At 38.9% G+C, this 13978-nt stretch overlaps 1 protein-coding gene across 1 annotated transcript in view; it reads right to left on the reverse strand.

The window, feature by feature from the left end:
* LOC114053740 (alpha-tocopherol transfer protein-like) overlaps positions 1-11715 on the reverse strand; it is a 36222-nt gene extending 24507 nt beyond the window's left edge. The window contains exon 1 of the mRNA XM_027876882.1: positions 11450-11715. Within this exon, the coding sequence (XP_027732683.1) occupies positions 11450-11656 (207 nt within the window). The 5' untranslated portion in view covers positions 11657-11715. The remainder of the gene's footprint in view (positions 1-11449) is intronic.
* Positions 11716-13978: the final 2263 nt, after the last annotated feature.

Consider the following 13978-nt stretch of genomic DNA (forward strand, 5'->3'; position numbering starts at 1 on the left):
TAAAAGAACCCTAAAGTTTCACCTCATCTCCAGAAAATTAGCAAAGATGTAAAAAACTGCAATCAGTTTCTCTTCTTTGTAGAAATGCAAAGGGCTAAGGGAACAGAATGTTGCATACATTGGCAAATATGGTCATTGTAATTAGTTGTCTTGGCTTAACTATTTTTCTTTGTTATGAGAGGGTTTGATGGGAAAGAGGGTTTAAGGGTGGAAGGAACAGAGTAGGAAATATCCAGAAATGACTAAACATATAACATGTAAATACATATAAACATAAAAGGCATCAATAATATTTATTTAAAAAAAAACAGAAGAAATACAAAGTAAAAAATTGGCACCTAGAACTGAACACAATACCCCAAGTACAGTTTTCAAGACCAGGACAGAGAATAATGATAATATCACCTTTTTGTTTCCAGATGCTATGCTTCTCTTCACATGATCTAAGATTTCTTTCTTGGGTACCATGATATACTGCTGACTCATATTGATCTTAAAGTCTACTGAAATTCTCAGTTACTTTACAGATGAAATTCTGTCTCAACATGCCTACCCCATCTTGATTTTTTTACCTCAATAAATTTTAGCTAATTAGATTCAGTTTTGATGTTCTGGCTTGTCAATATAATTCTGAATGTTCAGTGTGTTAGTCATCCATTATCGCTTTGTATAATGTGTAAATTTGATAAGCATGATATCTGTACATTTATCTATGACACTGATAAACATGTAAAATAAAATAGGGTTTATTTTCAAAAAAGGAGAGAATAGAGCTTAAAAACTATATAGATCAGTGAACCTGACTGATTCATGGCAAAATTCTAGAAAATATTATTAAACATATATTCAGTGAATATCTAGAAAAGGAAGGAGTGATCACAAAGTCAGTATAGCTTCATCAAGAAAAGGTACTATCTGACTAGACTTAATTTTTTTTTGCAAGGTTACTAAACTAGCTTGTTATTGTTAAGTTTGACCTCAGACCAAACACTTGACACTTACTAGCTATGTGACTCTGGGCAAGTCACTTAACCCTAATTGCCTAAGTTATTTTTGTTCAGTCGTTTCAATCATGTCTGACTTTTTGTGGTTTGCCTAGAGTGGTTTGCCACTTCCTTCCCCAGCTCATTTTACAGATGAAGAAACTGAGGCAAACAGGGTTAAGTGACTTGCCCAGGGTCACACAGCTAGTAGGTGTCTGAGGCTGCATTTGAATTCAGGTCTTCCTGCTTCCAGACCCAGAGCTCTAGTCACTGTAGGTGTTTAATAAAAGCTTATTCCATCCACCCATCCCCCTTTGCTACTGACTATTCTTTCATCAATGTAAAGAGTACTGTACCTGGACTCACAGAACTAAATCCTGGCTCTACCACTCATGGCCTGTGAGACCTCAGATAAGTTATTTCACTTCTCAAAGCTTTAGTTTCTCCATCTGTCAAATAATGGAATAAAGCCTCTAAGGATTCTTCCAGTTCTAAGTCTATTTTGCACTTCTTCCTGTTTCTTATTGAATCATCTCACCAAGGTCATTACTTTTATAAAATATGTACTCAAAGTAGCAAAAGAAACTTAATTATGGTCAAATAAAAGCATCCACTAAGAATCTCAGGCCACGACCCTCATCTAGTCCTCTTCTAATCACCCAAGCAGGAGGGCGGGGCAACAACCTAGAACCACAGTTCTTGGATCCTTTTAGCCAGGAGCTGAACAAAAGGAACTTCATTCATGAAAGAGGCAACTGCTTACAGTGGGCTGATGAATGTCATGACCACAGGCCAATTGAGTGTCTCCCGAACACTACCTGACTTCCTGTGAGCAGGAGGCAGCTGGAAGTGATTTTGTCAGCAGCCTCACCTCCTTCTCATCTTCAGTGATCATCTTCCTCAACTGAGATTGCAGGCACATACCAACCTATGTCTCTTTTCTTCCCTTCCTTTGTATTTAGTACTGAAACAAAGTCTGTTGGGTTTCTCACAATGGAGGTAGCATTGCTAGGCTATTACAGCCCTCCCCAGGCAAAAGGCACATGTGTGAGCAAGTTGGCTTGACCTCCACTGTCATTACTCTTCCCTAAATCTCAGCATTTGTTCCCATTCCCCCCCCATCTTTGACTTCTACCTTTAAAAAAACAAACAAACAAAAACAAAAACTCTCTTCCTATAACTGTTGACAGTACCAGCACTCTCTCATGCACCAAGGCTCAAAACCTAGATGGCATATTTTACTACTCACTCTCTCTTACCCCCATATCTAACCTGTTGCCAAGGTCTGTCAATTTCATCTTCATAACACCTCTTGTATATGCCCCCTTCTCTCCTTTGACATTGCCACTACCTTTATTCAGGCTCTCATTCTGCTACATCTGGCCTACTGTAATAACCTGGGGCTTGGTGCACCCAGGCTCAGCCCCAAAGTGGAAGTGCCAAAGATAAGTGGATTAATTTCACCAGGTTCAAATCTATCCCTGTCCTCCACTCAGCTGAAGTACAGGTCTGACTGTGTTACCTTCCTATGCAATAGACTCCAATGGCTCCTTATGACCTCTAGGATCAAATATAAAATCCTCCACTTATCACTCAAAGGCATTCATTAACTAGCCCCTTCCTAACTCCCTCCTCATATCCACCTCTCGATTTCCCTCATTTCCTTCCATCCCCATCCACAATCCCATCTTTTACAGGGAGTCTTTTCCAACCCCCCCTTAATTCTATGTCTCCTTTTTATTATTTCCAGTTTATCCTGTATATAGCTTGTTCATACATAGTTGTTTGCATGTTGTCTCTCCCATTAGACATAGCTCCTTGAAAAAAGACACTGTTTTTTGCCCCCCCTTTTTTTGTATCCTTAATACTTTTCACAATGCCTGGCATTGATTAAGTGCTTAATTAATATTTGACTGAGAATGATGGCTAAGGAAAAAAAAAGTTTAAATCTAGGGAGTCAAAGGGATGGGAAACAGTGCCATAGGGAAGTCAACTGGCACAATTTTTCCAGAAGCAATGATAATAATGATTTGAAGTATAAAGGATAAGAGTATGTACATAGTTTTAGGGAAGATGGTCTTTGTGGATAGTTGGACTTCCAGGGAGTGAGGCTATAGATTCTAGAAATTTGGTTCCTGGTATTAGTTCAGGGTGGAAGCAGCAAGACAGGTGGGAAAAAGGCCTGGAGAAATGGCTACAAGGCCTGCTTTGGGGCAGGAGGATATAACAGATTAGATAAATTCAATGATCTGTAAAGTTGATTTTAGTTCTAAATCTGTGATCCTATAGCATGATGCATCAAAATAACTCCAGCTGTTATCAGAGGAAAATGAAATGAATACTAATCAATTAACAAGCATTTATTAAGTATCTACTATGTGCCAGGCACAATATTTGGGATAAAGAAGACAAAAGTAGGGGTAGCCAAGTGGCACAGTGGATAGAGCATCGGCCCTGAAGTCAGGAGGACCTGAGTTCAAATTCGGCCTCAGACCAAACACTTGACATTTACTAGCTGTGTGACCCTGGGCAAGTCACTTAACCCCAATTGCCTAAAAATTAAAATAAAATTAAAAAAAAGAAGACAAAAATAAAACAGATGCTACCTTCAGGCTAAGAAAGAGTTTTTTCAATCACAGTATTACATTTAATGAGAATTAACCTCACTCCCAAATTATGCAAGTTAAATAAACTAATATATACTATAATGATGTTGTGAAACTCTGAGCAATGAAGGGGAATACAGAAATCTTTCAGGGCATTATATGTCTGTCAGCTTCTGCTAGACCACCATACCATATATGTATAAAGAAATCTTCCCTTAGCACAAATATAATATATATATGTACATATATATATATAAACATAGTAAGTCATACAGTTTCTTATAGTGTTGTGTCCAACTCTTTGTGACCCTATTTGGGGCTTTCTTGGCAAAGATACTGGAGTGGTTTGCCATTTCCTTCTCTTGCTCATTTTATAGATGAGGAAACAGGGGTTAAGTAATTTGCCCAGAGCCACATAAGAAGATGAGTCTTCTTGACTCCAGCCCCCAAGTGCTATCTACTGTGCCACCTAGTTGTCCTTCTTATGGTACAGAAATAAAATTTGGAGATGTAAGGTATAGCCAGGATGTATGGGGTGTTCAGGGAAGACTAGCATCTCTGGTTCGAGGGCTTGTCAAGTCTTTTTCAGGGCTGTTTATCCATCTTTGGTGTCTACTTGGCACTCAACTCTCATCTACAGCTCCAAGAAGCCGTAGCATGCTCAGTGGCCACATCCTGATCAACTTTCTTGGCAAACAGGCTAAACCAAGTTGAGGGAAACAGATGGGCCTCAAACTCATTAGTGAGCTAGAGGGATATCTACCCCAAGCATATGAAGGCTCCTCTCAGCAGAATGGGCAGATGAAAACAATTTGTTTCAAGGGCCATGAAGGCAGTTGAAGCGGGTACTATGGAGTGCTTAGAACTTAGTCAGGCATTGAAGATGCCAAGGTCATTCACTGCATCCTGGGCCATAGCCAGCTGTCTTGACTTTGTATTGCCACTGGACTTTGATGACTCTGGAAGAGAGAGTAAGGCTGATGACTTTGTGCAACTCTGCCTCACTTAATTCACACCCAAATCAAGACATCATTGATCCTCTTCAAAAATGAAGGATAAACAACAACAAGGTCTATACAAGCTGGATCAACATCATCTGTTTTCCCCTTCATTGTCTCAAGAGAGGGAGGTGTCAAGTTGAAAAGAATAGAGGAGGGAACTTTGGTATATGAATGTAATGGAATACTATTGTGCTATAAAAAATGATGAGCAGGCAGATTTCAAAAAAAACTTGGAAAGACTTACATGAACTGATGCAGAGTGAAATGAGCAGAACCAGGAAAGAACATTGTACACAGTAACAGCCATATTATGGGATGACTGACTTTGACAGACCTGACTCTCCGTAGTGATGCAAGAATCTAAGACAACTCCAAAATTTTCATGATAGAAATTGCTATCCACACCCAAAGAAAGAAATATGGAGTCTGAATGCAGATGGAAGCACACTATTTGCTCTCCTTGCCCTTTGTTGCTTTGTTTTATTGCTTCATTCTTGTGGTTCCTTCCATTAGTTCTAATTGTTCTTTGCATCATGACTAATGGGAAAATATGCTTAACACATGAATGTATATGGAGAGCCTATATCAGATTGTTTGCTGTGGGGGGGGGGATGTAGGAGGGAGAGAAAATTTAAAACTCAAAATCTTATGGAAGTGAATGTTCAAAACTAAAAATAAATCAAATTATTTTTTAAAAAAAAGGAATAGAGGAGGGAAGGTAAAGGAGCTCATGTCGAATGGCCTTAATCTTCTCAAATGACTCTACAATTTACTTGAAATAGAATCCTTTATCAAGGATGTGATCTCCAATTATAACATTTGTTTCTAGGGAAAAATTCAGTTGGCTTTGTTACAAGGTAACCTTATTTTTCAAAGTGAAAAGTGGAGACAGGCCAAAATAGTGACCAACAGCATAAGATCTAGCACAGAATTAGAAACAAAGTAATGGGGTACCTCCACCAGCCATGCTGCCTTTTTTCAAACTACTGAGTACACAGTACACACCATTGCTGATACTTTGCTTCTACAAATGGAGAAGTCTAGTCTGCAATATGTTTTCTTTTCCAATAATTGCTAGATATAAAGCTCTAGTTTAAGCAAATAAATTATTGACCACTATTCAGCAACTTTCAAATAATTCAGTGAACAGGCACAAAGGGAGAAAAATATTGGCATTGCATGAATATCCTTTATTGTGAAGCCTCTTTGCTATGATGAAAAATAAGTAAACAATCACTTAAAATGTCATTTTGTTTTAGTTATTTATACTTTGTACATGAAGATATTACCATACTACTCTGTGAAATCACTCAAATATAACAGAAAGTCTAATCTATTTAAATAGAAGATTTCTAGTTAAGGAGGAATATACGAAAGAGGGCAGTTTAGGTAAGCAAAATATGAACTGTTTGGAAAGGCTGTATGGAAAACAGAGGATTGGAAATTTAGTTCTGTGGGAAAATGTTGAAGACACTAGAGCTGAAAATGCTAGAAAAAAGTAGGGCAGGAGAATTACTTAATTATCAAGCTTGGGAGGGGCTATGTAAATAATGGTCAACAGAGCTTCCCATATATCCTGAGGACTATAAAATTGTTTCAAATTGTAGTGAAGAACACTTAATTATAGTAACACTTTATCAATCAAATAGTATTCATGATTAAATGTGATTCCTTGATATTTTAATTTAACTGCAATATTTAAAAAAAATCTTCAAGCAATCAATATGTTCTAATTACTTACTAAGAGGTATAGGGAGACAGGGAAAGAAAAGAAAAACAAAGCTGTTGTCAAACTTTCACCCTTTCCCTTTTCCTCTCCTTCACAGAAAAGCAAAGAGAACCATTCAAAGGCCTTGATTCATTTCCAGTTGATTTGCAACACAGTACTTGCTTAAAATTAACCAGTTGCTTCCTGGAAGATATAGTACAATAGCAAATGTACTCTCATGTCACATTTTTTTAGCCCTCTTTTTGGATTAATTAAATAAATCATGCAGAAAATATAACAGAGTTGGTTTTTTTTTGTCATTTTAGTTGCGTTAGATTTTTGTGACTCCATGTGGAGTTTTCTTGGCAAGGATACTGAAATAGTTTGCCATTTCTTTCTCTAGCTCATTTTACAGATGAGGAAACTGAGGCAAACAGGGTTTAGTGATTTGCCCAGGGTCACACAGCTAGCAAGTGTCTGAGGCCAGATTTGAACTCACAAAGATGAGTCTTCCTGACTCCAGGCCCAGGGCTCTATCTACTGTACCACCGAGCTGCTCCTAAACACTATAATAAATGCTAGTTATTTGGAGTCAGAGGACCTGGATTAAAAATTCCAGGTTCCTATTTGCTACCAAATATAACCTTGGGCAACTCATTTAACCACTCTGGGCCTTGCTTTTCTTCCTTTGTAAAATGAAGAGGAGCTGAAGGGGAAGGCATTAACTAGGCGTCCTTTAAATCTATTCCCTACCATGAAGGTGCATGAAAACCATTTACACAATATTTATTTGTTGCTAAAGTTGCATGCAAGAAAAGTCTTCCTTCAGTTACCATTTCCTTTCCTATCATTTTTCTTTATTACCACCTCAAAATGTAGATCAATGCAATGGTAATTTATCTTTAAATGTATGCTGCAAGGGCATGGCAGGGTCCCGCAAATTTAAATCTTAGTACTATTGCCACTTACTACCTATGTGACCTTGAACAAGTTATTTAACCTATCTGGGTTCCAGTTTCTTCATTTCTAAAATAAAGCATTTGTTTAGAAGACCTTTGAGGCCCCTCCCCGTTCAAAGTCTAAGATCAGATGATCTGTCCATATTTTGATCCCATCTTCTTTGATGTGGTTTCTCTTTCATACATCTTTAATCAATTTCTCTCCATTGGCTCCTTTCTCTCTCTTATCCCCAATCCTAAGTATTTTTAAGCCTTTTATTGACTCTTCTACCTCATCTAACTACTATTCTCTCTTCCCCTTCACAAACAAATTTCTTCATAAAGTTGCCTGTATTACGGTACATCCTTCAACTTCCCCACGATCTATACTCAACCTGACTTTAGCCCCTACTATTCTACTAAATTTGCCTTCTCAAAAGTCATTAGTGAGCAGCTACTCACCAAATACAACACACCTATCACCACTCCCCTTCCCCTCATTCTCTTTGGCCTCTCTACAACACCTAATATTGTTGACAAAATTGGCAGGGGCTAGTGGTGCAGTAGTGGATAGAGTGCCGTCTCTGGAGTCAAAAAAAATCTGAGTTCAGATCTCTACTCAGACATTTATTAACTGTGTATAACCCTGGGAAAGTCACAACCTCTGTCTGCCTCAATTTCCTAAACTGTACAGTGGGGATGATAATAACACCTACCTTGCAAGGTTGATGTGAGGATAATAAGAGATATTTGAAAAAAGTGCTAAGGATAGTGCCATAATAGGTGCTATATAAATACTTATTCCTTTCCCTTGACAACTATTTCCTCATGCATACTCTTTTTCTCCCATGGCTTTAGAGACTCTGTATTCTCCTGGTTCTTCTTCCTTCTTAAATTACCTTTTCTCTGTCTTCTATGTTGGCCCCTGTTCTTTTCACTACACTGTACACTACCTGTTTGCCAAGTTTACCAGCCCTGTGCTCTCTTTTCTCTTCAAATTCTCTTCTATGACATCTAAGTCCTTTGGCCCAGATCCAATCAGCAAATTGGGAGTTCCCTCGATCACCCCTGTTATATATGCATACAAACATACACATATATACACATACATACATACACACATATACACACATACACACATAAATGTGTGACCCTTTCTAGATCTACAGATCACAGTTGCAACTACTTTCAGCACAACTCAACCTGGATGTCTGACAGGTATGTCAAATTCAACATCTTCAAATGCCAAACTTATGAGTATTTTCCAAAAATCTGCTCTTTCTTCTGACTTCTCTATTTCTTTCAGTTGCACCAGCATCCACTTAATTCAATTAAAACATCATTTATTAAATGCCTACACTACATACTAGGCCCGGCACCAGGAGCAAGATGTTACAAATGCAAAGATTAAGTAGTCCCTGGTCTCAAAAAGTTTATATTCTTCCCTGAGGGTTGATGTGAGGCAGGGTACAATATTACATAAAAAAGTAAATACAAGATATTTTGAGAAGGGAGAGAGTTCTAACAACTATGAATAGCCCATGAACATTAAAAAAAGTAATAACTGTATTTCAATAAATTGGTTTCCTTTGTAGTCCTATGTATTTTATTTTATTCACTTAAAAAACATTATTCTGAGAAGGGGTCTGTCAGTTTCACCAGATGGTTAAAGGAGTCCATGACACACACAAAAAGGTTAAGAACCCCTGGCCTAGGGGGGTAAGGACAATAACTATTACAGTGCTCTTGAAGAGGGTCACCATGGACAAAAAGACTGGTCCAAGCCTAGTCATTTTACGAGCAGACTGTACTGGAAATGATTTGGAAAGAGTATCAAGCTGAGGTGAAATGTAAAGTACTTATTAAGTAGTTTTTTAGATTGCTCTGTTTATTCTGATGGTTCAATAGTCAGACTCCCATAAAAATCTAACTAACTATGCAGCTACCAAACCAATTTTAAATCATTTTGTTAAGGCATGCTCTGACTCATTTATGTTCAACATTGTGTGTAAATAAATTACCTGCCACATACCTGCCTTGTATTTCACACTGACTACCTTTTCTTCCTTTCCCTTTTGTGAGGAAGTCCTAGGCATGAGCTGTAACCTAAGCTATGTTTGTCTCCAGGGTACCAGTGAGAGACATGGGGTGTCTAACAAACCAAAGAGTGTGGGAAATGGAAGTGTAAACTCATCTCTTTTTTTTTCCAGGCTGATCAGCAAGCAATTGACTTAAATAATTCCTTAGTTACTATCAACCCTAGGAGATAGGATGCCCAACTATCCATAACAGATTTAGAGTCATAAGATCTGGGACCTTGAAGAGATCTTCAACACCATCTTAACTATCCTCAGTTTTCTAGATAAGAGGATTAGAGAGATCAAGGGACTTGCTTGGTGTTACAAAGCTAAGAATGGAGCCAGAACCAGAATCTAGGTCTTTTGACTCTCAATCTAGTGCTTTTTATGCCATCTCAAAGGTTTTCGCCCTTTGAAGCTTTGAAATTAATCACTTCCCAATGGGATATTTCTTTCAGTCAATCTGAAAATCCTCCCTTCTCCTTTTCTTTATATTCCTTTTACCATCCCCTTGCTACCATGCCTTGGAAGACACAGAGGGAATGTGACTCATTAGAAAACATATTTTAATATTCTGTAATCCAGCTGCCCTACCAGTGGTATTAAACTCAAAATAATAAAAATGGCTCCCAGGGAACGACATGTTGGCTTAGAAAGCCACAAACTAGCATTACCTATGTTGTACTATATTTTTTATTTATTTTGTTCAACATTTACCAATTACATTTTAATCTGGTTCCTACAGCTCTGGGGAATTTTGCTGCTACATATGAGTTGACTCCTCTCTTCCAATAGTCAACATTCCTTCAGCACTACATATTCCTGTGATGGTCACTAATGGATCTGGACCAAAAATTAACTGGCAGAGCGAAAATGAAATAAGAAGAAACAAAAGAGACAAATCAAGTTGTTAAGCCATAAGAAAAAACATAATCAAAGTTTAACACAAATAATGGCAGAGGATATATGACATTACATGGAAATAAAAGTATGTCTATGTTCTGTGCAAATATTATTCTACCCTCTTACAAAACACATTCGCACAGCTATTTTTTTCTTTTACCATAGCTAAATATAAACTTCCAAAAATATTTGTTGAGAATATACTAGAGAAAAAATAGGAAATTACTCATTCCCATTAAGAATTCCCATTAAGGATTCCTATTAAGAAAACTCAGGTCCATTATTTCCAGTGACGTAATATTCCTTTCACCCATCTATAATGCTTGCAACCCTCCAGCTCTTGACCCCACTTTTCATATTGTTAGCCATTCACAAAAAAAAAAATTCACAGAAAATGAGAGTATGGTGCAAAGTAATCAGCATTTTTGGAACTCTGCTCTCTCTTAATTTTAATATCATTGACTCCCACCAACTTTTTGATTGGAATTCAATGCTTTGCTATAACCACCCAGGATAAAATTCAAGTATTCACTTGCTCTTCTGGCACGTGGGAAAACTTTCCCCCAAACTTCCTCATAGACGTGCCTCTTTCTAAGAATCCTGAGCCTAGATAAATTACGGGGTTTCAAGAGCCAATATCATTGCTGTTGGGGGAAAAAAAAAGATTAAACTAAACTAAATTAAATTAAATTCTCATTTCAGCATTATTCTGAAACCACCTGTAAATGTAAGAATCATATCTCAAGCAGGGGTTCTTAACTTGGGGTTCATGGAAGGATTCGTTGGTGAACTGGGAGGGGGTATTTGAGCAAGAAAAAAATAAGTCTCTATGTTAAATAATCTCTAACTGAAATTTAGCATTTCCTTCAATTAATTAAAAACTTTATTCTGAGAAGGGGTCCATTGACTTCACCAGAATGCCAAAAGGTCCGCGACACACAAAAAAGGGTAAGACCCATTTAAAAATCCCACCTGGGACAGCAAGAGAGATAAGTGATCAGATTTCTCCTGTATACGTGAAAAGTACCCATTTCCCACAAATGCCCTCCGAGAATTTTCGCTTCTCCCAAGATTTATCTCCTGTCCCACTCCAAATTCTTCTTTCTCCCCAGGCTAAGGCATTCAAAGGATGCAGACCCCGCCTGCAGGGCAGCGAGCATCTGGGAGGGAGCCTCTGTTCCCAGGAACTGGACAACTTCCTCTAGTCCCCGCCCGGCAGTCTCGAGTCTTACCTTCCAGGCCAGGTCCAAGTCAAAATCCCTGGCGCGCAGAAACCTCAGCAGAAAAGCGTCCGTGAGGGGCATGGGCCAGTTCTGGCCGCGGTCCGCTTCTGCTCGCCGACGCAGCTCGCTGATGCCGGGCTGCAGCAGCGGAGAGGTGTCCGGTAGGTCGTTAAGGAGCTTCCCGCTGAGCCCCTGCTCGGACCGCTCCAGAGCCATGATGCTGGCGCCCGCGACGGCTGCTCCTGCTCCAGGCTCAGAGCTGCAGGACGCAGAGCAGAGACTGCCCAGCCACAGGCAGCTGTGGCTGCAAATTTAGGGACGAAAAGGGCGGCCGGTGCCGCTGCCTTTGCGGCCAACCCATCACCTGCTCCTCCTTCAGCAGCCGCTGCCAATCGGGACAACCCACCCTCAGAGGCTCTGACGGGGCCCGCGCTGCCCTTACATAACTGGGTCTCTTGGATGGCGCTTGGACTCTCTTTACCCTCGCGGTGCCAGACGGGGAGTGCCCCAGCTCAAGGGTCTTTGCCCAGCCTCCCACTGGAAATCGTTGGCAGCTTGCTGAGTCGGTTTCCACACACTTGCATTCACAGGGAAATGACTTCAATGGGACCTTTCTCTTCAATGCCTTGTTTTTTGCTAAAGAAATTGCAAGGATTCCGAGTATAAGTGCATTGATGGGGGTGTTCCTTCACTAATCCGAAAGAAAATGGTTAAAAAAGTTTTAATAGCCTTACTGGTTTTGGCTCCCTTAGGGGAAAATAAGTAATTTTAAAATATCAATAGTAAATCTACGGGATTATAGGATTTAGAATTGGGAGAAACCCTGGAGATAATCTGTCCAAACTTTTCCTTATACAAATTAGGGAATTGAGACCCAGAGAGAAGAAAGAGACTTGCCCAAGGTCACACAGTCAAAAAGGGGGCAAAGCCAGGGCTAGAAACTACCGTCCTCAGATTACTCTAAAATGGAATTCTGACTCCCTTCATCTTTTCGCCTTTTGAAAATTAAAACAAAAATGTAGGCTGTTTCCTTGAGATTATTTTAAGGATCTGTTTTTTAAATGTCAATCAATTTAGTTTGGGTTTGTAAGCTTATTTACTGAAAAATATGTGCCAAAACAAAGTTTAAATTCCAGGGTCTCTTATGCAATGCCTGTTCATGTATTTTTTTCTCCAATTTGCTAGCTTTGTTTTTACCCTGGTGACCCCATTTGACGCTTCCTTAGCAAAGAAAGATACTGGAACATTTCCTTCTCCAGTTCATTTTACAGATGAAGAAGCTGAGGTAAACAGGGCTAAGTGACTTGCCCAGGGTCAAACAGCTAGTGCCTGAGGCCAAATTTGAACTCAGAAAGATGAGTCTTCTTGCCTCCAGGCCCAGAACTTTATCCAGGGTGCCACCAGATAAATATATAGTAGATAGGAAGTAACCTTAAAGGAGATGGAACTTGGTGGGGAATGGAGGTGGAAGCAGGGGGTGATAATTGACCTCAGAACTCATAATAAAGATGTTGGAATTAGGAAATGAGATCACAAAAAGAAGAAAAAGTAAATAGTCAAAAGATAGACCCATGATTTGCTTTTAGAGCTATTTTGTATCTTAAACTTCAACAGTAATTTAACTTTGGTTATTAGATTAACATGGAGCAGTGATCATCAGTTTACCATATCTAAGGTTTTTAAAATTCAGCTTAACCAGAAAAATACTCACATGCCATTTCTCTCTTTGACAGCTTAGTAAAAGAAGTTTCTTTTGCTGTAAATTTGAGTCTTCATCTATAGCTCATTGCCCAAATTCAAAAGCTAATTATTAAATAGACCAGTACAGTCTCCTTAAGAAAAAGCATTAAGGGGGCAGCTAGGTGGGCTGTTCTTGGAGTCAGGAGCACCTAAGTTCAAATCCACCTTCAGATACTTGACACTAGCTGTATGACCCTGGGCAAGTCACTTAATCCCAATTGCCTCACCCAAAGGAAAAAAAAAAGAAAAAGCATTAACATTTTATTTATGTATAAGGATGTCTATTGTCCATATTATGCAATTACATGGACAACCTAAAGAGCTCATCCATAGTGTATGTATCTTGGACAGCCAGCATAAAATGAACAAGGTGAGCTCAGGATTGAACATGAGGAAAGTAGATTGGAAATCACTTTTTAAAAAAAATGGTATGACAACAAAATGCTCCTTTAATGCTCTCAAACTTTCTCCAGAAACAAAAGCCCATCTTTACGGTATCAATGTTTTACCAGTGTTATTATGAGGCTGCAAGTCTTAGAATATACACTCTCTGAAGTTCCCTCCAACATATGGAGCACACTTCTTGTGGCGAATTAATGGGAGTACAGAGGCAAGAGTTGCCCAAGATGAGAAGTCATGGATGGCTTATAATCTGCACCATTAAAGAGAAATTCCACACTGATGAGATCCATTTGAACATAAATTTTGTCTTAAAGTATAGGTTGATGTGATGCAGACTATTACATAGAAAAATAATCTTAAAATCTCATAGTTAGAAGATCACCTATTCTATCTGTG

Source organism: Vombatus ursinus, unplaced genomic scaffold (assembly GCF_900497805.2).
Source record: "Vombatus ursinus unplaced genomic scaffold, bare-nosed wombat genome assembly UNPS02014812.1, whole genome shotgun sequence".
Lineage (NCBI taxonomy): Eukaryota > Metazoa > Chordata > Mammalia > Diprotodontia > Vombatidae > Vombatus > Vombatus ursinus.